The sequence below is a fragment of the Anneissia japonica genome, unplaced genomic scaffold (assembly GCF_011630105.1).
Source record: "Anneissia japonica isolate Jap-2015-1 unplaced genomic scaffold, ASM1163010v1 scaffold6083_len184754_cov179, whole genome shotgun sequence".
NCBI classification, from domain to species: domain Eukaryota; kingdom Metazoa; phylum Echinodermata; class Crinoidea; order Comatulida; family Comatulidae; genus Anneissia; species Anneissia japonica.
The window spans coordinates 122,152-148,161 of record NW_022740806.1 but is presented as its reverse complement, the minus strand read 5'-3'; the positions used below and the strand labels follow the sequence as shown (position 1 = coordinate 148,161).

The 26,010-nt window shown below is 33.5% G+C and overlaps 3 protein-coding genes across 6 annotated transcripts in view; 1 reads left to right on the top strand and 2 right to left on the bottom strand.

The window, feature by feature from the left end:
• LOC117118343 (RING finger protein 215-like) overlaps positions 1–4,286 on the bottom strand; it is a 6,137-nt gene extending 1,851 nt beyond the window's left edge. The window contains exons 1-9 of one of the 3 annotated variants that reach the window (XM_033262904.1): positions 3,975–4,286; positions 3,367–3,519; positions 3,103–3,174; positions 2,929–3,011; positions 2,747–2,816; positions 2,311–2,421; positions 1,950–2,054; positions 1,455–1,574; positions 484–612 (exon numbers count right to left, since the gene is read on the bottom strand). In XM_033262904.1, coding sequence (XP_033118795.1) covers positions 484–612; positions 1,455–1,574; positions 1,950–2,054; positions 2,311–2,421; positions 2,747–2,816; positions 2,929–3,011; positions 3,103–3,174; positions 3,367–3,519; positions 3,975–4,214 — 1,083 coding nt within the window. In that variant the 5' untranslated portion in view covers positions 4,215–4,286. The remainder of the gene's footprint in view (positions 1–483; positions 613–1,454; positions 1,575–1,949; positions 2,055–2,310; positions 2,422–2,746; positions 2,817–2,928; positions 3,012–3,102; positions 3,175–3,366; positions 3,520–3,974) is intronic. The other 2 variants (XM_033262905.1, XM_033262906.1) reach the window with 2 other exon arrangements.
• Positions 4,287–6,221: 1,935 nt separating this feature from the next.
• Positions 6,222–14,098, bottom strand: LOC117118332 (pollen-specific leucine-rich repeat extensin-like protein 2). The gene is made up of 7 exons (XM_033262894.1): positions 13,941–14,098; positions 12,603–12,727; positions 11,077–11,305; positions 10,237–10,604; positions 9,613–9,680; positions 9,341–9,403; positions 6,222–8,337 (listed from the first exon to the last, which is right to left on the bottom strand). Exons 2-7 carry the CDS (start codon positions 12,717–12,719, stop codon positions 8,127–8,129), a joined length of 1,056 nt encoding a protein of 351 aa, XP_033118785.1. The 5' UTR covers positions 12,720–12,727; positions 13,941–14,098; the 3' UTR covers positions 6,222–8,126.
• Positions 14,099–14,312: 214 nt separating this feature from the next.
• LOC117118331 (RING finger protein 10-like) lies at positions 14,313–25,799 on the top strand. Of its 2 annotated transcripts, none has more exons than XM_033262893.1 (17): positions 14,313–14,772; positions 16,020–16,192; positions 16,395–16,597; positions 17,090–17,365; positions 17,753–17,892; positions 18,205–18,269; positions 18,539–18,592; positions 19,362–19,437; positions 19,706–19,791; positions 20,283–20,637; positions 21,166–21,299; positions 21,758–21,875; positions 22,094–22,195; positions 22,384–22,551; positions 23,360–23,439; positions 23,618–23,858; positions 24,276–25,799. In XM_033262893.1, exons 1-17 carry the CDS (start codon positions 14,676–14,678, stop codon positions 24,377–24,379), a joined length of 2,472 nt encoding a protein of 823 aa, XP_033118784.1. In that variant the 5' UTR covers positions 14,313–14,675; the 3' UTR covers positions 24,380–25,799. The 2 variants fall into 2 exon arrangements, with proteins under 2 accessions (XP_033118784.1, XP_033118783.1); XM_033262892.1 differs by having other exon boundaries at positions 24,273–25,799.
• Positions 25,800–26,010: the final 211 nt, after the last annotated feature.

Below are 26,010 nucleotides of genomic sequence, written 5' to 3'. Positions count from 1 at the left end.
AGATGTGTATAAGAGCCATGGCCACCTCCACCCCACCATGGTTGGTGTAAATAATAATCGCCACTGAACTCATGGGTGCACTCCATTTTCCCCCTTTCCTCTCTTTATCTCAAATTTTTCTCCCTTTTTTATTTTTTGGCTTGATCAATGGGGGAGGGGGAGGGGCACATGCCCTCATGGCCCCTGCTGGATCCGCGCCTGATTAGTAGATTGAACAGGAGAAAATCTCTCTTAACAAGTACATGGGCCATATTTTACACAGGACAAATGGATTAAAAGTTGCATTAGAAAGACCATGCACTATTTTAACTTGTATTTCAGCTATCCAACTGAAGCAGAATGAGATCAGTGATTGAAAGGTCTGTACACATTTTGTGATTCATGGCACACAGTTGATACCACCAGTTAAGATGATGGAATTAGTAAAAAGTGTGAGGATTTATATTTACATACAGTATTTTTTTTTTAATCCACAGTACTCACTTGATTCGGTAGAAATCTATCTAAACAAACTGCACATTCTGCATAGTTATTCTGTTGATGTCGTTTACGTTTATACTTGCGAGTTGGCATTTTCATAATTGCTGTGCGTGCTAATCGTCGCAGGGCTTCCTACCAGAATGAAGGCAATACAAACAGGTAAATAAGGAATCAATTGCACTGATATATTGAAGTGATAGACTTACTGATTTCTTGGAAAGTATTGAAGTTCAAAACTACATTAAATTAGTACAGAGAATGTTTTTTCACAAGCCATGCCACTGTTGGTGCTGTACCCACAAGCTAATTTTCATTTCTAGGCCAACATATAATTTGAAAGAGCATGTAATGAAGTAGTCGGCTTTAAAACTGTATTTATTTGAATAAACATATTGGGGTGTTAATTGTTGTGTGGGGGTTTTTGAGGAGGTATTTATTTGTGGAAGGCGTTTATTTTTTTGGTGTAAAATGGATACGTATATACTCAAATAATTCTAGGAAAAAACGGGGCGTTTATTCTAAATGAGGCACTAGAGGGGCATTTATTCAAAGTGGCAGTTTATTCAAAGTGGGGCATTTATTTGAATAAATACAGTAGTTCCATTGTTTTTATTACCTGATTTCACAAAATAATTTTATGTAGTGTACTAACAATTTAAGTCAGCTCGATCAAGGGTTGGAATGTTTCCTTACCAGTTGTAAATTCAGGAAGCTGCACACCATGACAACTTCAAATATTATTAGCCAATTTAATTTCTTACCTAAATGATTTTACACTTGGTTACAGAGATTTTTTTTTTTACTGCTGGCAGGAGTAAGCAGGGCACAGAGAGACTAGGCAGTTTTGCACAATTCAGCTTTTCTGAAGATTTTTTTAACTGTAAATTTATATTATATTTGGTCTATTTGGGGCCTGACCTGTCCGACCACTGCAAAGCAGTTGTAACAGCAAATTGAGTTGAGTCTATGCTTACCTCAACATCCTCAATTACTAATTGATTCTCCATATTTTGTGTTTTTCTGTTCATAATTAATAGTAAAATCATTCCTCCAACAATAGATAGGGCAAGGCTGAGTATGCTATTGGGAGACACCTGATAAAAAAAACAGAAGATAGTTACAAACTACAGCACTTTATGGATGACTTTTCAGTATAAGCAGGGAAGAGAATTTTAGCCATTCTACCTCCATATTGATCATTTATTTTAAACAAGATATAATTTTTAATTAATTCTACAATTCAGCTTCGGCTGCAAATGAATAATTTTGTATATTCATGTAAGTCATTTATAGTTATTTAGTGATGTTTTCAAAATGTGGACTAAATTAACTATGGAAATAATTCCTAATTATAATAGTTCATCGACTATATAAATGTTGCATGGTTTTAGAATGCTCTGTCTCATAATAATGAATGAACCAATAGCTTTGGGGTATAAAATATTCTTTAAAGTCAAATTTCTCCTGACCTGTGTTGTTACTCCACGTCCAGGGCATGTAGTGCCATCCCATTCATTAAATGTCCCGCCATAGGACCGCCCACAAGTGGACCATAGAGTCAGCCTATGTGAATACTTCAAACCAAAAAGATTTCTAAGCATGTTTATTCTTGACTTAAATTAGCCATCCTTTTGCTAGCAGCAATGACTTGAGCAAAAACGTAAACAATCGTGATGTTATTTATGGTAATATCAACATCTGGATTGATATTAATCAAAACAAATATGTTATCTAACATTTTCCCACAATTAGGTACAGAAGTAACAAAATCATTGATTTTAGAAATAAGATGGCTAATACAGTCAACCACATTTTATCAAAATATTTTACCTTATTAATTGTATAATTACCACCTTTACATACAATACTTCTCCAGCCTCTAAAGTTTGGGTCAACACCTCCCATTCGCACACACACAGACCCTACCACTGTGCCAAAATTCTTTGTAAAAAAGAACATATAAGCTTCATCATACAACAGTACCATACTCATATACAGTAGTATTGTAATTATGTACTCTCTCCTTTATTTTTTTTTGTATATCTTAGTTGATTAAGCCGGATGTTACCATCAATGTTGACGAGTAATTTTTAACATACAACCCACAATAAGTGGAAGGTGCATAGTGATGAAATTACAGACACACATTAGCCTGATTTGAGCCCTGCTAAACCTGGTTCCATAATCAAAAGTGAAGTAGATCCAGGGAGGTACTGTCCAGCTAATTAGTGTGAATTGTCACTCTGTATTGATACAAGTGACATACCATTATTTGTTTTTCTTCTTTCTGCTCTGTAAGCTGCATTAATATCTTCAGATTTTTTCCATTCCAAAACCTGAAAGTATTTTAAAATTTAAATGTTACAGCAGCAAAAACATGATAATGATGTTAAGATGTTTAATTTTCAAAATTTAAAAAAATATGATTTTGAATAAACACAAACACACCTTTTTATGGCAGATGTCATCTTTTTAGCATCATTTTTAGACACTGAAACCACTGGAAAATGAAGATTATTCCAAGCGTAAAGCTAAATGAAAACATAAAATGGTTAATTTATATCTGTGGATAGTAACAACGATTTAATATCGTTTTTCTTTTTCTTTAAGTTATATGCTTACGTTGGACATCCACTTTGGCTCCATGGTAATAAGCAAGGCTGCAGATGCACCAAATAACATGGCTGCTTTAACCTTTAATTTACAAAATAAAAAATAATATAATTTACTGAAATTTTTGCATAATTAACATACATTAAAATCACAATATGTATGGGAAATACCAACTATAATAATAATAATTTTACAACAAATTTAATTCAGTCTTACTTGGAAAGTTAACCAGAATTTACTGCAGATAAAAAAATATCAATTTATTATTATTACCATTTCTAATATATTGCATTGTGGTTGCTGTTTATCAGAGCTTGTTTCTGTTGTGATATCATCCAATGATGGAATAAATATCACTGCAATCCATTCGGCATCAGGTACATCCTGGTCCAACTCATCATCCTCATTTTTACAGGTGGCAGATACCTGTGGGAAAATAATTGGTTTTTAAGAAAATGTGCCAGCAGAGGTCAGAAGGCATTTGGTATATCTATGGATTGGATTGGATTTATTTGGTGTAAACACCAAGGATAAACAGTCTAGAAGACGACTTATTTCCAGTGGCAGTGGGGTCCTTCTAGTGTTTATTTTAAATTTATTTATTGGAAAATATATTGCATGCTGATCAAGAGGCCCAACATTCCCCCTCCACCTATGACTCTTTTTACGCCACTGTACAGAACCCATGCACGACTTAACGTCCACTCTGAAGGACAAGAGCTTTCCATCTGCTTCACCACTGAACTCATTGCTATTTACTGACTGGGCCTACTATTTATTGTTTTATGGCATTCGAACTCCATTTAATCAAATCATACTAGGCCTAGTCTACAAATTTTCTTCGTTATACACCAACAGATATAGGCCTAGGCTATACTTACTATATGAAGAAGTCCATCAATAGGTTGATCAATCGCTCCTGATCCTGTGCCTGTTGTAAAGGAGCCTAGGAATTTGAAGTCGTCTGCTTCTTCAGCAGAGAGTGGATCGTTTGACTTCCCAGCCTCGGACAAGGAAATAAGTACTTCATTTCTTGCAAAGCTAGAATGAGGAATCAATATCAAAAATAATGTAATTATTTTAAAACTGAAATCCACAATGGGAACAGTTAGGAGCATCATTTTAGAACCATTACAACCCTCCAGGCCTCGGTATTTCGTCTTGCTTGTGTACGTCTCTAGCTACAACGTCATCAATGTTATTATTTTGATGTCAAAATTGGATGTCATCCAATCAGATTAGAGCTCCTTCATTGGAAGGTACAGTATCCATCCATACGCGCACCGGACAAATTATGAATTTGCACCGGACAAGTTTGAAAATATTGTACAAACTATATTTTATCAAAAAAGTAATTTTCATGGAAGACTTCAAAATCTGTGAAAAAACTGAAATGCTTTGATGTATTTTTTCTTCGAACATTGAAGGGTATGATTGTTTAAGCAATTTAACGTTTTTGAAGGATTATTCTTTATTCAATTTATTGCAACTTACAAACAGATTAAAAAGGGGAGGACAGGTTCCACAGACTCAAGGTCAAAACAAAGGGAAAACGCCCAAGGCATAAAACATCAAGACATCAGAAATCATGTAAAAACTCTCATATATAAATACAACATTAATTTTTTTTAAATAAAATGGAAAAATTCACAGATTCCAGTATATTACTACTACTGTATATGGACAAACTATATAGTTATCACCCCCTCCCTTGTCACTTTTGGGGAATTTTTTTAATTTTTTTATTTCTAACGGTCGTTTTTCCATCTTTTTTAACTTGGAAAGTTCAAGATTTCTTACAAATATGTTTACTGGTACAACAACAACAAATTTTTTAAATATAAATTTGATTCCATTCTTATGACTTTCTATATATGTGTCTCTACCATTGATTAACTTTAGTAAAATGGGGGCGGGGTTAGCAAAAAAAAAAAAAAAATCTTCCTCCCTCATCAGTTTTTATTCTTTGATAGGGTGATAAACTAATAATTTTTGTTATGGGGCCTTACTTCCTTCAGTGCTTTCAGTTCTGTACTGAACTAACTTTGTTGTTGGTTTGTTGAAATGAAAAATTTATATTAGCTTGCAATTTGTTGACAATAACATGTTGATTATCTATTGCATTATAAATTAGCCTTACTGTATATGATGCAAAATAAAAATATTTTAAAATGTTTATTGGTTGTTTTTCTCAATTATTAGAACCTCATTGTGGGGTGCTTCCTGTACCATTGCATTGCAGGTTTTACTGATTAGGATTTATGACATAGTATGTAAAAATAAATTATCATTGTACCGTACTCGCGCGAATAAGCGCCCTGTTTTAAGTACCACTCTGTGTTTAATCATTTTTTAAAACAATATTTTGTGATTGATTTCTTTTAGCAAACGATAATCTGGCTAATCTTGAGACTGTAGTTGGCATGATTTGAGCTGCGGATATGATTCACATTTTCTTACAAGATGAAGATTTTTTCCTGGACAGATGGAAGCTCCCTGAAAGCATCTTTCCTCTTCTTATATTTGTCTTCTCATGTGAGTTTGCAAGACTTAAGCCCTGCAATGCTCCTGCTAATCTCAATCGGCAGATGGCCAACAAGCTTATACACCACCACCACCAATTTCATCTGCTGTTGGAACTCGCAGCATTGCTAAGAGCCCTGCTCTCTGGACGATTATCGTTTCTGCACCAGAACCAATCGTAATCTTTGGATTGCAGATTTCCTTATACAATCTTTTTTTCATTCAAAAAGCACTCATTGAATTTTCCCAGCTCCCAGAAGAACCCCTCAATTTTCATATATTTCCATAAGCGCCCCATCAATTTCCACTCTGTTTTCATAAGCGCTCTGTTTGAATAAGCGCCCCTTAAAAAGTGCAAAAAAATATTTTAAGCGCCCAGGCGTTTATTCACGAGAATGCGGTAGTTTGTACTGTTTGTCTGAATACAACAAACCATGTGACAGTAACTTTAGTATGGAAATCCACTGGAGATAATTAAAAATGATTGTCTGAATATGTACTATACTATACTATGTACTCTACTGTATAGCAATAGTGATACAAGGTAGGATAATCACAGACCCTATGGGATAATGAACTGTAAAGAAGTTGACAAAACCCAGGAATTTAAAACAGCTTTATTTATTTCTTGTGTTATACAGTAATTGTCTACTACATTTAAAGCTACATTGTACAGTATAAACATTTATTGGGAGAAACAATTATGAGAGATGACTGTGAATTTATTTTATTGCATGATTCACAAGAAAAAAAAATTGTACAGTTTAATTTAAATAAAATTGTTGGTTCCATAAAGTAAAATGTTTTGTCAGGAATCTTGCATTATAATTTTCATTAGAATTTGGATTGTGACCAATAAAGTAGTTAATAACAATATAGTATTTATAGTGCCTTGTGGAGTGCTTATACAGTATTCCTGACATACAGTACTGTAGGTGAAGTATCTACTGTACATAAACTACTGCAAAATCAAAACAAAAAATATAATGTAACATCAAACAAATTAAAGGCTTAAAAGATGTCGTAATTAACTTTTCGCTAAGCACACCCCCTTGCATATATTTGCTGAAGACCCACAAAAGGACAGCATAAAGATATGAAAACTTTCTTTTTTGTGGAACTTGTCACATGTGTATTCCTGTGGCTATTGTGCCCATGCATTGCTCAGTCTCTAAGAAATGATCCCCAGAAACTATGACAATTTAGGGGTTTCATTCTTATTTAATCGATTTTAGAGTCTACTAATATGTAAAAAATATACATGTATATCATATCTCCTCTCCAACAAATATTTTTCTCCCCAATGGGGTCCTGGTGTCCAGATCATCAATGAAACAACCCCTAGCTATTAAATACCACATTCTGATTGGTCAGTTGTTAAGTTTCATTGACACTCGGAAAGGTCCCTTGGCAACTACAGTTAAACTTGCCTAAGTCGAACTTATTTTACATGTGTTTTCCATCAATTAGTAATCTGTAAGTCAAATTTTATCTAGGTCGAACAATAGGCAAGTTCAACTGTATTATTATATTAGTTTTTTTATTACAAAAACTGTTATCTTATTCTGTTTCATTAGGGGCATTACTATATAACAGATGATGAATACAACATGAACAAAATAATAAAAATACTTACAACTAGAGAAAGACAGAAATATGAAGTACTAATCTAATAGTTGCCTCTTTCACAAGGTGTTTTTAAAGCCACAATTCATCCTTACCACACCTATTGAAAATGATTCACATTTTCATCTTATATAACAGTACTTTAATGTGTTTTGTAACTTATACATCAGCTTGAAATGTAAATAAATGATTCCAAATTCAACTAAATCTTAACTAACAAATTTACAACTGCCTAGATATAATCACTATTGACTACCACACCGTATTTTAATTATGTTTTACATGATTAATTATTAATAAATATATATTGTTTGTAATGAAACCTGGACAATTTTTCAATAATTAAATAAAATGAATTGCTCAATTTCAGTATAAAATTAGCTGATTCAACATCTAATGAGACACAAATCACAACAATTCTGTTTTTTGCCAATTTAGTTTCCTTAATATGAAAAGCCTTAGTTATAATTAATGAGATTTATTAATGGTGAGAATTACTTTGTTATTCAACTTTCTGAGACCTAAGACATAGCCTAGTAATTTCAAATAGGGTTTACTAGTTCATCACATACAGTATACCTTTAAAAGACTTTCAATAACATACAAATTATTTAAATATATTACAGTATTTACAACTTAACTATTATAGGCCTACAAAACATTGATAATAGTGTAGAACTTCTAATACTGTAGTGCATTTTAGCACTGCCACTCTGAATTTAATAAATCATATATTTTTCATAGCTGATATAAATTTGAGAGAAAAAAATTACTTGTAGGGTGCAACATTAGTGGCTACCACTATGGAATGATCTGATAACAGCACAAATCACTTGGTACTGTATAATCATGGACCTATTAATAATGGTATAATCCCTAGAAAATCATGGTGTAAATCCACTTGGGCTGGTCAGAGTGCAGTTCAGAGGGCTTGGGGCATCTACTGGACTCCTAATGTTACGAAATTTTTCCGTAATAATCTGTTGAAGTGATGATAGCGATACTCCAGAGTAATTTCCAACACAGGCATCGAGATCTGACGTAGTCAACAGGCGCTTTGTACGAGGTGTCCGTAATGGCGTTCCTCCAGGTGACCTGGAATAAATTTGTATTATTTTTTAAATGAAAATGCTCTGGGCTAGCCAAAATACCTGCCCCTACTGTAGTTGCCCAGGTCTAGTTAAAAATTAGTAAATTATATTCTCCTTACCTTCGTACAGTACCTGTTAATGTAAGTACCAATTGTTTTATGATATAAATGATCCAAGATCACCAATTTTTTCTAATTTCTTCAAATATATTAACCTAGTACATTTGATTTTCCATTAAAGTTTTTTTTCCTCATGATGGGTAATAAATATTATATTATGTTGGCTGACGAAATATCTAGGACAAGTTATGACAAGGCCTTCAATATTAAGTTTGCAAAAGATTTTTCAAGCCATTTACCACTCAGCCATTTTAGTACACATTCATAGATTTATTAGCAGTAGTGTAATGCCAGGGTCGAAGGCCAGTAGATTTCCAAAACCGGGGCCCTTGCAAGTGCTGTCACTGGAGGTCATTGAGACGCATGGGACCCAGACGACGAAGCACCCTGGTCGTCAGTGCCATTTTTAGATTTCCAAAGTCCTAAGAAAGTTTATTTAAAAGACTCATTATGTATCAACAAATATAATGCAAGGCATATTTTACTTATTATTTATCAATAGCCAAATTTACCAATGTTGATTTGAGTACCCAAATAGTTTGATAATGCCAATAGAGCCCATTTTAATACCAGGAATAGTGTTTAGATTAGTTTATTCATGTTGTTTCAGCAACAGGTAATCAAGGAGCTCCTACAGATTGTTGCAAGAGAGAACAGAGGCATTATCCCACTGCCCTGATAAACAGAATGTTATTACAGGTCTCCCTCTATGAAAGACCCCTCCAATTAAAGACCGCTTTTCTGTGGTCCCAAAATAACAAATGTCTTTCATTTTTATTATTCTAATAAGAGACCAAAGCTGCTAAAGAGCATGAAAACTCCAAAAGTGGTCTTTAATTGTAGGCAGACCTGTACATGAGAAATATGAAATGATTGTGAAATTCTTACCGATTACCAGACATGACAGAGCGAAGGTTCTTCTTACTAAATGCTCGAATCTCATCATGAACACTAAACAGATATAAATGGTTGGAAAATGTGTTAGTTAAACCTGATATACAGAACAAAATCAAGCATTTAACAGCAGTTTACTATTTATCTTGACAATTGTAAAGCAAAAAAAATTTTGACTTTTTTTAAATACAGTACATGAATGTACATGACACAGCTCTGTGGTAGCATAAGCTTAGTTAGTGAATTGATAAAAATAAAACATTTACTTAGAAATTTCATCTTTCTTCGTGCCGGAATTCACTTCTTTTGTGGAAATATTTTCGGGAGAATTAATCTGTAAGAAAAATATAAATTCTTAAATCCAAAATGTTATCTATGTTCTGTGAAACATACATTTCTTATATTCCTTACCTGTTTGTAATGTATCAAATTTATAGAAAACATTGTACAGGTAATAATAACAAATTATTGTCAAGCTTTAAAGGCAATGTTAGAAAATAGAAACCAAAGGAGCTGTTATTTCCTGAAAAAAGTTTTTATTTTATTTCATTTATTTCATTATAACAGTGCAAACAATAAGAATTACAACAGACCTAAAATCAGAGACGGGATAAACAAAAAGCAAACTCAATTGTTGTGTAAAGTTTCTCCGCTGATTTAAGGTAAAAAACATAATAATATCATTAAAAAAATAACATAAAAATAAATATATCTATATGTTCTATAAAATTTAAAAAGGAGCAAAAACTATCAAACAAATTCTGTTAAAAAATTGAAAATATTGAAATTTTTGAATTATTCGCAGCACATACAGAAGCAATGAACTGTTACAGTACTCACAAGGAGCAATTAGAAAAATTAAAGCAGTTAAAGAAATGAAAAGAACTCACCGTATTTGTTCTTTCTCTAAATGGTGTAGCCTTTCTATATTTAAGTTTGGATGGACTTGTAGCTTCGGCACTAGCGCCTTTGGGCTTGCTCCTTTGAACATATCTGGTTGATTTGTGGGTACTCCTGCCAGTAGGGGTACTGTGTATTGGAGGCCTAGGCTTTGGCTTAACAACTAATATTGGTTTTTCAAAAGAGTCATCATGAACTGACCAAGTTGACCCTGATGGTGGGGAAAATGGTGGCGGTGGCGGTGGAGGAGGAGGTGGTGGTGGCACAAATGGTGGATTTGTCATTTCATTTACGTTACTTCTAATTGCTTTCCTTGATGCAATTCTTTTTGAAAACCTTCTTGCTTTGTTTTTGGCTTCTAAATAATGAAAACAAAATTAATTTCAGCGACTTCATGTTACAACATTTATTATCACAGTTAAGTAAACAACAAACTGAATAAGAAAATCTACAGAAATATTTTAACGCTTTATTCAACGACTACTCTATCATCTCATGCCATAATTTAACTCTCCTAATATGGCTATTGCTAATACTATTGTCATTATCATGGACACATGGATTGGAGGAAAGTAAAGCCAGGCACACCCTGCGCCTGACGGTCGTCACCCGACACGATTCTATGCAGAACGCAACTCCACAACATAACATTTTCAATGACGATAGGTTCAGATTGCCACCGACAATCAATAGACGGTGTTGTGTCATCAAGTGCTTACATGGAGCGGAGTTGGGGTCATGCGGTGCAGTGATTGTCGGGCTTACCACCTCCACTTACATCAACAGGCTACTAGATATTGGAAATCAAAGAAAACCAAGATAACATCTACCTTGAGCATAGTTAAAAGCTTGTTGCATCTCTTCCTGAAGCCTCGCCGATTCTTCTCTACAGTCATCTTTACTAATAGTGTCCTTCAAGTAATCATCACCTTTTATAGAGGTAAATAATTTACATTTCAGGTATGAGAGTATGCCTGAATTTTCTTGATCATCTTGTTTCTTCTTAGCTAAAATTCCTTTAACTTGTTCAGGATGTTCTTCCATGTATGCCATAAGATCCTATACAATATAAAAAAAATGAATGAAATTTTGAGGGTATTTTGAGGAGCTAAGTGCTTAATGAAAATCACACATACAGAAATATGAACATTTTTATCACTGGTGTGCTAATTAATAATAATCATAATAAGCACATATGTAGATAATTCTAAGTTCTGTAAACTCGTCACCATTTTCACAAAGAGACACAAACTTCAAATTCGACAAAAACAACGTACTGAGAATTTCACAAATCCGTATATTTCACTATCAAGATAATGAAAGTTTGAATATTTTTTTACATATGTAGGTAAAGCATTAAACAATTCAAATGTTAAATCTATTTATTTTTTCTTAACTTTAACTTAACTTAATTAGCTGCGTGAGAATTTTGTGTCTGTTCGTGATCAGAATAAACACATCATAGCCTATGTTGTTTACAGGTAGAGGAAGTTTGTGTCTCTTTGTGAAAACAATACGCGCTCCCATTGTTAAGATACACACTTGCACAAACTGTATTTTAGCCTATGGTTTAACTATTGTAGTCAAAGGCGAAAACAGGCTCGCCTACAAACCTGGCGTATCCTGCTTAAATCATTATGCTTTTACTAATAATTCCACATTTTATGCACATGTATAGACCTATTCAAAGTTGTACTGCAAGAAGGGTACCTTTATTCCTAGGTAACCCAGGGAAATCTAATCTTTACATCTAGCCTTAACCAAGCTAGGCCTTTTCTAGCAATCACAATGATTGCAACGCCACAAGCGCGTCTTTTAATAACGCACTGAAATTTTGTGTCGGTTTGTGTGTGCTACAGCTAATTAGCACAAAAATAAAAAATTAGGTGAAAAGATAACATTCGATGTTATCAATCATAAATTGAAAAAATATGATTTTTTAAGTTTGTGCCTCGTCGTGGTGTCGGTGACGAACTATCTGGTATTGATGGTCATATATTGGTCATGTATTCTTTGCTATTATTCTTATTCTTATTATTATTATTGTCTTGATCTATGACATGAAAGTGCTTTAATTAAAATGTATACCTTGACTTACTTTGTCAATTTGAAATAGTATTTTAATTACTTTTTTAGGGCACCACTATTGTAAAGCTCTGCTTGTTTGTGGTTGCCCTTTCTATTTCCTTTTTTATATCTGTACTGTTTATCTATGCTTTGAAAAGATTTGGAATAAATTTATTTTGAATTGAATTTGAATTGAATATAAGAAACTTAAAATAAGCTGTGGACTGTAGTTCACAAAGGACAACTTGAAAGATATTTCCTCTAAATGTAAAAATCATTCACTACATACCTTCAGAGCATTGTAGGTAGCCTCTGTGCCCTGGTGTTCAAATTCTTCAGCAGTTACCTGTTGGCAGAATGCTTTTCCAAGAGGAGTTGCAGGATCATATTCCCCAAATTTTTCCATAATTTTACCTAACAGAAGACATTGTTTTAATATTAGTATTATCATGGATGATGAGCAAATGATTGCACAAGTCAGAAAACTACACTTAAAGATACACTGTCTGCCAAAAAACAAATCTAAAAAAAACCCCTAAAAAAACTCATTTAAAATGATCAAGGCATTTCAGCAAAAGGATGCTCATCTTGGGTGGTTCATGAGGCTCACTTTCAGAAAAACTAAATAAATTTGTATCTCACAATTGTTTGTTTCTTTTGCACCTAAATCCAACATTGTCAAAATGAAAGTTTAATGTTGTATAACTTATAAGAAATTGTGTATTTTTATATAAACCGTAAATTTTAATTTTCTCTAACTTTTCATAGTATTGTTAAATTTTCATGAATCAAATCGTGCACAAACCAACCATAAAACAAATGGTACGCATAGACCAATAATTGATAACTGTATTCACAACTAGTATTGGACTGTGGATCCCAGATATGGTCAGAAAATTAGGCTTTGACAATCTTAATTTATCCAATGTATTATGCAGTAAATTATGAATTTGTTATTGATTTCCCAGTGGTTTTCCATGCAAATTGAGCTATGGGATCCCAGCAATGCCACAGTAGAGATCAAAAAAGGACTGTACTCACACACTATTGTAGTATCCTAGTTAGGCTATGTTCAATCACAAACTTATACATAAAAAAGCTACTGCTTCCCCACCCCATCATTTGTAAATTTTTGAAGTAGGAAACTTTACCTAATCATCCCCTTTTCACTATATTTTGTTAGCTAGCGTGCCCCATCTCATCTTAACCATCAGTCAATCGATCAACCCCTCTTACCTTACTCCACAACCCATCCCCCACCCATTCAATCAAACAAATGGCATGCTCTGTCTGAGTGAGACTGTGAGTGTGTGTGTATGAATGAGGAAATTTTTTCTGCAAGTCCTCACTCGCTCTAGTGTAGGCCTGCTCTAACCTACCTTACCTACCTAGTACTACTACTATAACTAGGCCCCAGGCTAGCCTAGGCCTAAATAGTAGTACTACAGATACAGTAGAGGCACTATAGGCCTCTAGCCTAGCTGGGCCCTCCTACCTGCAGGGTACACATTACGCTACGCCGTGCAGCCTACGGCTTTAAATTTTATAGGTAGGCCCTCTATCTAATCTAGCCTAGTGTTCTCTATTTATTACACTAAAAACATAATTGTTCTAATTAAGAAATTACCGTTCCAAAATACGATAACAAAAAATGATAAAGGGAGAAAACATTTATACAATCGTTTTGGTCGCCGTGATATGGCCGTCAAAATGTTGGCAGGTGGTGTGAATTTGTTTTGTACTTTCAAATCTACCGCCTATATCACATGATCCTTGACCCCGCCATGGAAGTTCAATTTCAGATGTGTGTAAAACACGAAATTCGCAATTTAGTAATTTGCATTTTGTTATTATTCATTAGATTCATTGAGTTATTTGCTTTAGTAGCAAACCTTTTGTAGAGACTTCCGTATTTTGATTACTTGTGGTCTGGCTTATTTAAAATATCATGACTTAATTACGCTAAATATTAAATATTTCAACCAGACCATCTATTGAAATCCATGTTTTACATGATACTGCACCGGGCGGCTACTACGCCATTTTATATAACGAAGCGACGTTGAATGCGAAGAAATTTCTTCCAAAATTGGTCTTCTATTGACCAAATTTTGGAAAAAGCTAGAAAATAAACAGGCTTGTGCACTTAAGCACAAGTTAAGTAGGTTTATAGCTCAATTTTTATAAGATTTGCAATTACTCTGCGGTCATTACTTGGACAGCAGATTGTTTTTCTTTCGTTGACTTGTGCAATCATGGAGCAGTGAAATGAATCCCAGAAGTCCAGTCAACAGTTCGTCTCCTTTTGGGGTAAACATCCCACCAAGGCCTACCACTAGGCCATCTTCACACTCAATAGTCGATGCTAGGAGAGGAAGTAGAAATGGAAGTGAAACCTTCACCTCGTCTTTTGACAAGCAATGGCAATGCCAAAGGCACTCAACTTGATAAAGCCAAAGGTTGGAAATGCCTTTTCTTTATCAAATTAGGCTAATAGAATACTATTAATTATTTAGAATTGGGTATTTATGCCTAGGGCTAGGCCCTATTTATTCCTATTTATTATTGCAAAATAGTTAGTAGACATACGCAGGCTAAATGTTTATGTGCAGAATAGGCCTACATACATACAAACATTTACAGCCGTTCTAAGGCAGAACAATGTGCAACTTAACACAAATAAAAGAGCAGTTACAGTAGTTGTTTTGCCATGGACCCAGATGTATAGTATAGTAAGGCCAGCATGGGGAATGTATCCTCTGCACAAAAACTTGGCCTAGAAATCCGTCCACACATTTAGGATAATAACTTACAAGGGCCGATTTCCACATAGGCCTTGATTTTGCCGAAAGTCAGGATTTGATTTGACCAAATCTTAATACAGTAGTAAGGCCCCATAAAAAAATTATTAGTTTATCTCCCCCTCCCTTATCACTTTTGGGCAAATTTTTATTTTTATTTTTCTCCAATCAACATATATTTTTTATTTCAAATGGTTGTTTTTCCATCTTTTTTCACTTAAAAAGCTTAGGATTTTTTGAGAATATGTTTACTGGTACAACAACAACATATTTTTAAATATAAATTTGAAACCATTCTTATGACTTCTTATATATGTGTCCCTAACTATTGATTAACTTGTGAACATTGGTAAAATTGGGGTGGGGGTTAGCAAAAAAAAACAACCTTACTCCCTCATCAGTTTTTATTCTTTGATAGGGTGATAAACTAATCATTTTTTATGGGGCCTAACCAATGTAATTATGCAGCAATTACAATTCCGAGCACCCATTTCTTAGCGATTTTTCACGCAAATTTGAGCTGTTAACTTCGCGCAATTAAAAAACTGTACAGTATGTCCATGGACCATGCCATGGTGGTAGGGCTGCATAAAATACAGTATTTCCAATTGCATGTCTGTGGTTTAAGCAATTGGACAACCTTTCTTATTGCTGGATATGAAAGGAAAGTGGTGTCTAATGTAGTGCTGTAGTTAAAAGGTCCTATTATAGCCAAGACCTAGTTGGTATATTTAATTTGAATAAAACTTCTGCACCAAGTCCATGCTTAAGTTAATTTTTACAGTAGCCAATATTACATATAGTAAGGTTATTCTATGTTTTTCATTTATTGAATTTGTTTGCCTGGCTACTACAGTACATACAGACAGTACGCTATAACATATCTTATACTTTTATTATTTCAGACAATTTTCGTACGCCTGGGAATGGATCTCAGCGTTACAATAAACGCCGAGACCCTGCCCAGCAAAAACCAGAGTCTACCAGCTCAGCTCGAAAGCCTCAACCTCAGAAGTTTAAAGGCCTTGATAAACGGCCAAGAGGACGAAATGCTCAATGGAATGGTAGACGTGACGAGGTATGCTAAAAAGCCTGGCTGATGCTTTCTATCTCTTTTTCCTTGATATTGATAACCACCTTAAGTATAATATTCAAAGTTTTCTCTGCTAAGTAAGTCTTTATTGTTATTGCAGTATTTACATAGTGTTTTTATTTTAAATGTTGCAAATGCATATGTCACAATAATGAGTTGTAAGCACCATCTGATACTTTTATTGCAGGTGACACAGGTCCAGAGGGTTGAGTATGGCTCAGCCTTGCCAAATGGGCCAAAGAAGGTTAACCTCAACCACCTGATCAACTTCACATTCCTACCCCGTGATTCTTATGGAGATGGAACTGGAAGTGGTGGTTCGCTTAGTGGTCGCAACAGATGGAATCGTAGAAGACCTCGGTATAATAAGGAACAATTTTTACAGGCAAAGTAAGGAAAGATGTAAAACCTCATTGATAGAACTAGTTCATAAGGCATTGCTGGAACCTAGATTGGTGGTTAGCTGGAAACAATTTCTCCAGTATAAATAATTTTTTAAAATAATAATAAATTAAAAAGGTAGTCCTGTATTCATTAATGAACATAGGGGAATGAGCTGTCACCCCATCATACTAAGCCTTGGTATTGTGTGGTAGGGTGTCAAATTCCTTTCCATGTCGCCTTTTTCCTCCATAGTAGTGAACCACTGGGTACGCATTTATACTCCTGGATGGAGAGAGACAAACGTTGGTAAATTCCTTGTCTATGAACACAAGCAAAATGGACAGCGAAGCTTCAAACCATCACCCTTGAGGTTGGGAGACAGAAACAAAACCACTGCGCCAAATGCTTCCACACTCCTAGTAAATTGAAAAAAAATACTAGTAAATTGAAAAAAAAAAAATTTCTAATTCATTAAATAAAAGGGTTTTATATTTTTAGTTGCCAGTTTGTTGTAAAGGCCGACCATGATTACACAGTGCATGCAGCAGATGCTGATATCCTAGTGGAGTGGGAGCTGATTGAGCAAGTCCGTATCTTCAGCCATGAAGAGCCCAGTTGTCCGATCTGCCTGTACCCTCCAACGGCAGCCAAGATCACACGTTGTGGCCATGTCTACTGCTGGTCATGCATTCTACACTACCTGTCCCTTGGGGATCGAAGTTGGAGAAAATGCCCAATATGTTATGAATCAATCATTGGGAAGGATTTGAAAAGGTATGTTATCATTTTAACTATTATTTTATAATAATGTCACAGATGGCAGTTTGGAAATCAGATGAAACATCTGTGTTTATTCACTCAAGAAATGTTTTAGTCATTTAGGTAGTAGTAACTACATTATGTTTAGAAAATAAGTTTTTATTATCAAGTTGTTTATGATGGTAAAATGCATGTGTAAATTTGTATGTGTATTGTAAGTAATATTAGGTCAAACAAATACTGTAATAAAAAAAAACTTGAAAAATGGCTTTTTCAAATAACATGAATTTTGTCTATCAGGCTTCTAATAAAAATACTGATTCTAGATCTTTTTTTTTGGAGGGGTGGGGGAAGAATATTTTTTTGGCTTCTATACCATAAATGTGGTGTCTTCTTTAACAGTGTAGTCACTGTAGCAACTCACAGCTATTGTGTTGGAGAGCAAGTTACCATGCGTTTGATGAAGCGTGAAAAAGGCTCAGTGGTAGCAGTTCCTGTCTCGCACAATTTGCATAAAATGAATGATCCATTCAAGATGGGAGGTAGGTATATTATTGGACTAATAAAGTATGTTATTTTCCAAAACAAATGGACAGGACACATATTTGACACGTATTTGATAGGATTTGTAAGGCATAGTCATAAGTAAATGAGGCTCTAGACCCAAAATTTAATAAGGTGACTTAGCCCATCCTATTTTCTTATTTTTACACCATTCCTTCTACTGCAAATTTAAACTCTTTTCAATGCCTATGTTAACATTTTTCTATACATACTTAAGTAGGTAGGATTGTTTGCCCAAATATCTTGGTCATCAGATAATTTATTGTATTATCACTTTCCTAATATTTCAGATGCAGTCACCAAGGAAAGCTTTGTGAAGCTTCTCACAACAACACAATCACAGATTCTAGCAGAGGTAAGAGGGCACAAAAGTCTCAACAACATTAAATTTTACCATACGTTGTTGATGTGTTGTATAAATATAAACTTGTTGAAATGACTTATAGAAGTAGAAGTAATTGAGCAATGTTTAATCTGAACAGTAATAGTAATGATAGTAAGTTGCCCTTTTGTAATTTTTTGTGTGATTTAAATAGAGTTTCTGTCTCCACACTGTAATATTTATATATAATGATAATAGTAAAAATAATAATAAAAAAAAAAATATTTGTTTCGTTTTTATAGATCATCATACCAGAGAAAGAGATTCTTCAAGTTCAGTTAGCGACATGTGAAGAGGTAAGTTAGTTAGCTAAGGCCTACAAAAAAAGGGTTATGTTAGCGTAACAGGCCCCAAAAAATAGGGTAGGTAGTTAGGGATTTTTTACAATTTTTTTTTTGCTGCCACAATATTTAGTAAAGGCCTTGAAATCTATAAAATCAATTAAATAAGCCTTTAAAGCCCCTAATTGTCATATATTTTTCGCCCTTGGACCTCTTTTTGAAACATTTTGAGTGCCTCCCAACCACGCCTACTTTGCTAACGTAAACTTGTATCGTGAAAATTTAAATAAAAATGTCTAGGGTCTGTCGATTTTTGTAGGGTCGGGCGGGTTATGCCAACATAACATTTTTTTTAAAATTTTTTTTTTGGACTGAGTTCAACGAATGCATCTCTTCTCATTATGCGCTTGATGATGCGATTCCGTCTGCACATTGTCGGTGGCAGTCATATCAAATCGTCATTAAAAACAATTTTTTATGTGTGCATAATGCATTCCGATTGTCGGTGCGGTGTGTGTTGGGCTTAGGATTGCTTTTGACCAATAGAATGGAAAACATGCTTTAAGTTAGGTATGTAGGAATAAGTTTATTGTTTGATGGAGGTAGAGAGAGCTTTGTACTGTAAATTGATATCAATTGGCACTCTTATTTGCCTTAAATTGACTTATTTGTAAGGAAGGCTGCAAGATTTCAGTCGTAGGGATTTAACCTGCCACCTTTGGACTTAATACGTTTCCTATTGGTATGACATTACTAACAGCATGTTCGTTTTATTTTTACCAAGGATTTTGAACGTACATTTGTAGAGGCTGCCATAAAGCTCCATCAAGAGAGAGAAGATGCTTTAATATCTCAGACTGGTAGGTGGTGGTTACATTGATATTCTAAGATTAAACAATACTGTACAAGGCCCTCTACAAGCCAGAATAAATTGACAGTTATTGGCCCTCTGTGTTTTGAAATGAGTGAAATTAATTAGGGACTCTTGTTCTATGAATTGTTCTGTGTGTTCCAAGTTCTGAGTATAAGTAATTCAGCTGTAAGACTACAAGTTGGATGAGGTTTCAATAAAATATTTATGAACTCTTACTAAAGTTACATAACTGCTGAAAAATGTTTTCTCTTTAGTGGTGCCAACAGTTATAGATCATGTGGAGACTGCCAATCCAGTTGAACAGGATGTTAAACACTTGAATCTTACCACAGAGTCTAAGGTTAGGTCATGCATATTGTGAGTTGATATTTGTCAGTGACTACCATTGCCAACATCAGCTGTCCTGTTTAAATGTTGTATTTAATACAGAAATTTCCGAAAACATTGAATACCTCCTTCATTCTTATTCACTTTCAGTGATAACATATTAAAAAAGTTATTTCAACATCCTTATATGGCGCTTTATGAGGAACAGAGCACCTTACAAAAACTTAAATTTTAAAAGAAAAACAAAAGCAATCAGATTAGTTTTTACTGACCTTTACTAAAATTCAAAATAAATATTGAAATTATTTGCTTGTTTTGATTTAATATATGTTTTGCACATATGTTTTAACTGAGTACCAGTGGTATGTAATTACATAGAAGATGTTTGTATTACATCTTCCATAATTGTAACATCATTATTATTAGAGTTATTATTGTTGTTTTGTTGTTTTTGTATTAATTTTTATTTAATTATTTGTCTCCAAAATATTTTGTTTCTTTCAGAATTGCTTTGCTTATGCATCTGCATTTTCAGATGAGGAAGATGTTGAAGGAAAAAAATCACCTTCTTTAAACCCACAAATGGATGCGTCACTTGGCTTAGAGAACCAGCAAACGACAGTTCAAAAGTTACCTGAAACACAAGCCACGGAGAAAGATGGGAAGTTTAAAGATAGTGATAGCAAAGATGATGAACTTAAGGAAGGTGATGTTAAAGTTGACAAGCAAAAAGAAGGCGATACAAAAGAAGACAAGCTTAGAGATGGTGATAGTAAGGATGGTATGAAGGCAGAAGTAGAGAGAAATCGACGTCGTCGACAAAGCAGTGAAAATGAACATACATATTATTTTTACCAAGGTATGAAGTCACAGAAAATATAAACCACAGTATGATGTACTTTATAAAATATATTATTATTTAATATTATTATTTGTAGTCTCCCCAAAGGAGCTAAGCCTTGGAGACACTTTTAGTGGTGTTGGTAGTGTCTCTAGTATATATTCTTTATTATTATTATTCTCTGAAGAAGATTGAAGCAACTCAATCGAAACGTCGAGGCATCCACAACAAACAACAGTTCTTTTTTCTGAATCTATGTGGTGTAATGCAAGCATTGATATATTATTGCTTCACCATGCAAACCTTCAAACAATATATATTCTTTATTACCATGATAACTGGAGCTTGGTAATTCTGATTGGTTTCAAACTGATTGGTCACACATAATTCTCATCAATGGTTCTCTAGATAGGCATCCAATGGGAAGGAAAAATTAGCAGGAGTTGTCATTTTCAACTGACTTAACATTATCTACATGCTTTTAATTTTGCTCTTTTGATTGATAGATCTGTAATCCATTTTATGTTTTTTCCTCTTTTTTTTTAGCTGCTGATAGTCAACACATGTACATCCATTCTTTGAATGTCAGGTGTTTGGTCAATGAGTATGGAAGCCTTGCCAAATGTCCGGAAACAATCACAGGTGAAGTCATTGAGATTGACCACATCACTATGACTGAGGTTAGTGTCCATGCTACTGTAGTATATTATGTAAACCAAAAATAAGCGGTTACTAAATATCAGTAACTATATTATTTTTTTTGTACATACAATGTATATAGTCTGTATTTAATTTGTGAGGAACATTAAAGTTATATATATATTTTTATATTTAATTTCCTGTAATTTGAAAGGAAGCAATTATTGAGGCACAACCAAAAGAAAAACAGCGTTAAACTGTGTTTGAAATGCATATGTTGCTCAGGTTAGACCTGATTGCATACACAGTGAACTATTAAAAAAAGGCAGAATGCAAATTTTAGTTTTCAAATAACAGTTAGAATTGTTTATAATAGTTAATGGTGGATGTAATAGTAAACAATTATAATTACAATTATATACATGTTTTGTAATATACAATCAGGCAAGTTTACATTAGTATAAAGAAATAATTCCAATATGGTCTTTGTGTTTTTCAGGAACTTAGAAAGCGATTCCGCTATCTTAAGCACTTGCCGTTAACTTGTGAGTTTTGTGTGTGTGAGCTTAGACTGAAGCCACCTATCATCTCAAAAGAAACCATTAAGGCATTTTCTGGTTAGTTTCAACACTTTTTGTGTAGTTTATTAAAAATTGAAGACCTTAATGCTAAGTTAAAATCCATTGTTATATTCTAAAATATTCTTTTCAAAACCTAAAAAGCTTGTGAGACATTTATAAAGCATAAAAGACTTTCTTTCTATTATTAATAAAAACAAATTATGACCATTAACTCTATTGTTAATCTACTTTGTTTTAATTTTTATTTCTTGAAGATGACTTCCACAAAAAGAAACGAGCTCGAGATAAGAAAGTGCGGGAAGAGAAGAAAAGAGCACAGAAAATTGAACTGGAAGAGGGTCGAAAGCAAGGCTTATGTAAGTTTTTGCATGTCTTATGAGAAAGCTACTGAAGCTTGAAAGTGCTAAAATCTTGATTCAGTGAGTATTATGAATAAAAATTACATCAGAAATGTGTAAATTGCAAATTCAAAACCATCAAAGAAATATGATTATAATGGCTATGACCATTTGAGTACAGTAATGGAAATACATTTTTTTTCTAGACCCATCACCTAGTATGTCAATGCGGAGCCACACCCACTTTCCAGAATTCTCTACACCTCAGCCATCAATTGATGAGGAATCATGTGTGCGATCAGTCTCACCAACATCGTCTGTTGAATCAGGTTCCATTGTCCACGATGAGAGTGCTGTATATGAACGTGGGCATGGTAATAAAAGTAGTAACTGACTGATTGCTGTTTTTAATGAATGATTTTTCATATAATACAATTGATCTTATTTGATTAAATATTTTCATTCTACAATATTACCAGTATTTGATTGATTGATTTATTTATAATTGTGTTTATTCAATCAAATTGAAAAATTCATAAAAACATAAACATGGTGGTCAAAAGGCTGAATTGGGAATTACGTTAACATCAAAAAGCTTAATTCACTTAATATTGTGCCTCCAAAAGTAAATATAAATACATATAATCTCTTTCTTCAGATATGCTGGTGCAAATGTATGGAATAGACTACCACAGATTTTAAAAGAATCAACTAATTATTTTAATTTTAAATTAAACTAAAGCTTTATTTTTAATTAAGTCCTTTCCAATTTCATTAATAACTTTTGGATATTTTATATACTGTACTGTAATATTGTAAAACAGGACCATATTTACAACAGGTTTTTACTTCCCATCTGATTATACCTTCCTATATAAATATGTTAAATAAACAAACAATAATAAAGGAAAATAATAAAAACAAAACCACTCCACAATCATGACAATAAAGTATATAACATTATTTGGAAATTTAAATTGAAATTGCTGAAACATTTAATTACAACATTACAGCAATTACGTTGTTAATATTCATTATTCTTATTATTTTACATTGAAAACATTAAATTGATGAACGATGAATAATTGAATAATTTACTATAAAATTACATAACAATAATTTAATTTTTTTTTAAATAAATAAAATAATTATATTAGAAAATACATTGATGTTTTTTTTCAGGTGATAGTGCAGTTGTAAGCAGTGTTGATGTTGCAAGTAGTGCCTCTGATGTTTCGATGAGTACACCATCTTTTGCACAGGTGAGCCCCCAAATTTGGTGAATGCTTTGCAGAAAAAAGTTAGCTTTTGACACAAAAAGTTACATAAAATATAATTTTAAATCTATACATATTTAGAATTTGAATGTGCTTTTTAAATGAAATAAATTAAAAAACAAATTAATGAAGTTATTGATGTGATATTTTTTTTCTTTTAAAGATGTTAAGAACAAGTCCTGTTAAGACAGAAGCCTGGCCTAATCTGTCATCTCGGAATTCTAAACCCACTGTGGTATCGGCTGCACTTTCCTGGCCTAAGTCACATGGTGCAGGAGTTTTGGATGGCAGTGATGAAGAGAATGAGGATTATGTACCAGTGCCAACGTACAAAGACTCCTTTAGTAATGCCATCCAGGTTGCACTTGATAAGGCAGCAGTAAGAGGACAAGGCTCTCTTGTTGGTAAGTTTGAGGTTTTTGATTTTCTGCTGTTCAGTTTCCTAGCAGAGGGTCATGTGTAACATTGCTTCTTGTGCAATTCTGTATTTGGGTAAATGTGTTTGAGTCATGAGAACAAATTCTGGTTTTGACAGAACCTGTTCAAACCAGAAACCTTAGATTGTAAGGCAAGCGTCTTAACCACTAAGCTAAAGCTCCACTTTTGCTGTACTACAACTGTCTCAGTTGTGTTTTTTTATTAGCATGCAATACTCTTAATTCGAGTGTTTTGTGTGAATCTTGATATAAATCAGGCTAAGAAGAAAGTTTTCACTATTGTATTCCTGCATTTTCATTAAACAGTGAAACATCCAAAGTCAGAATATTGATTCTTCTTTTTTTGCTAACATAATTTTCTTTTTCTTTTTTTTTTATTAGAAGACCCACTCTCATCATCTGATAGCCCCAAGGGTAAAAAAGGCAAGAAAGGGAAAAAGAAACAAAAGCAACTGCTTTTCTCGACTGCGGGACAGCGCTTCAAGTAGTTGCAACCTGAAGTACAAAAGCGTAGTATCTTCAACAAGTCTGGAAAATAGAATATAAGCCAATATATTATATAGGGCAGTGTTTGATGTGTAAAGATTGTAAGTACCTGCATTTAAGTATGATATTAATGCTTAGCCTCTCAACATTGGTCCGTGATGATACTGTATAATGAAATAATAGGTTTGAATGGCATGGACAAAACTGTTGTTTATATTCGATTATCATAGCATTGCTTGAACTTTTTCCAAATGCTTGCCTTATGAAACAAAGTGCGAAGACAATATTCAGTTTTGTTTAATGAATATCAGATTTTATTTAGATATGGTGTGTTCATGACACTGACTGTCTAATGGTTAAGGCATTATATTATGTAAATTTCTACATATGGTTAAAGGCTAGAATGCAAAGTTTATAATAATGATGCCTTCCACTTGTTAAATGTTAAGAATAAAATATGTATTGGGATGAATGTAATATATCTTAAGCTAGAACCATTAAGTGTTTACAGTGTAACATATCTAGATCTGTCAGTGTTTTTGAATTGTTCCAAGACAAGAAATGTTGTTCTTTCTTTAAGAGTGAATGTAATTTTAAGTGGTAGTCTCCACAGTTCATTCAAACTATTTACTACAGTAATAGAAGGATGAATATGAACTTGCATTTAACACATAAATTAAAGGGACTGCATTATTGTATCTGTATAATAATTCTTAGTTTCTATAGTAGAGAGTACAGTATATTAAAATTTCGCAGCTATAGTATATGTTTTGGTTTTTTTTTACACTCAAGTTTGCGGTAAGAGAAAAATGTATAGTACAAAGTAAATTACAAATATATGTTATAATGTAGAATAATTACATAATAAATACTAACAAATAATTATCAATGATATGTTGTACTTGATTGACTGGGTTTGGGATACAGATATTATGTTTAGAATTGCATAAATTAAATTATAAATAAAACTGTTAAATTTGTTTGTAATAAAGTGGTTTGGAATGCTGATGGGATCATATTTTCATGAATCTGTTTGTTTTGAAATTCGAGTGAGGCAATTTACTTGTTAATCAAATTTCAGTTTATCCATATTTTAGTAAATTAATTTATATTTGCTTTTCTTCTAACCTCCAGCCTACCCCTGAATAAAGCAGTTTTAAAATCACAAGCTTGGGTTGATAAAGAAAATGTTTTCTGTATTTAGAAAGATATATGCAGATGCTTTGAATTCAATATGTGTAATGATAATGGTTGTTACAGTAGACAGGATAGTCCCATGTTCATGAATTGTTTGAACTGTATTTATGTATCTCTTCGGTTGACTTGATAAAATTTATTAATGTAATGAAGGATTTGTGGGAAGCTGAGCCGACCCGGGGCCCCTATATTTTTTTAAATTATAAACTCAAAGGAGCAAAAAAGAAAAAGCTAATTTAGGTATGAGAGTGCCATTTCCGGCCATCTAGAGGTGCCAAAATCATAAAATGTCTTACCTCAGTCTAACCACGGTGGGGCTGAGGTGCTCTAGACCCTCTGACTGTGAAAGTCCCTTCCTGGCCCCCGTCTATTTCAAATTTCTGAATCTGCCACTGAACTTGTACTGCATTGTTTGTTAACATTATAAATCTAAATA

Bases quoted from the DNA above. Each gene is read 5' to 3' on its own strand.
- LOC117118332 (XM_033262894.1), bottom strand. From the start codon at position 12,719: ATGGAAAAATTTGGGGAATATGATCCTGCAACTCCTCTTGGAAAAGCA. The intron at 11,306-12,602 runs GTATGTAGTGAA...TATATTGTATAG, and splicing joins CTACCTACAATGCTCTGAAG to GATCTTATGGCATACATGGA. The intron at 8,338-9,340 runs GTAAGAATTTCA...AATTTATTCCAG, and splicing joins TCTGTCATGTCTGGTAATCG to GTCACCTGGAGGAACGCCAT.
- LOC117118331 (XM_033262892.1), top strand. From the start codon at position 14,676: ATGCTAGGAGAGGAAGTAGAAATGGAAGTGAAACCTTCACCTCGTCTT. The intron at 18,593-19,361 runs GTAAGTTAGTTA...ATTTTTACCAAG, and splicing joins AGTTAGCGACATGTGAAGAG to GATTTTGAACGTACATTTGT. The intron at 23,859-24,272 runs GTAAGTTTGAGG...TTTTTTTATTAG, and splicing joins AGGACAAGGCTCTCTTGTTG to AAGACCCACTCTCATCATCT.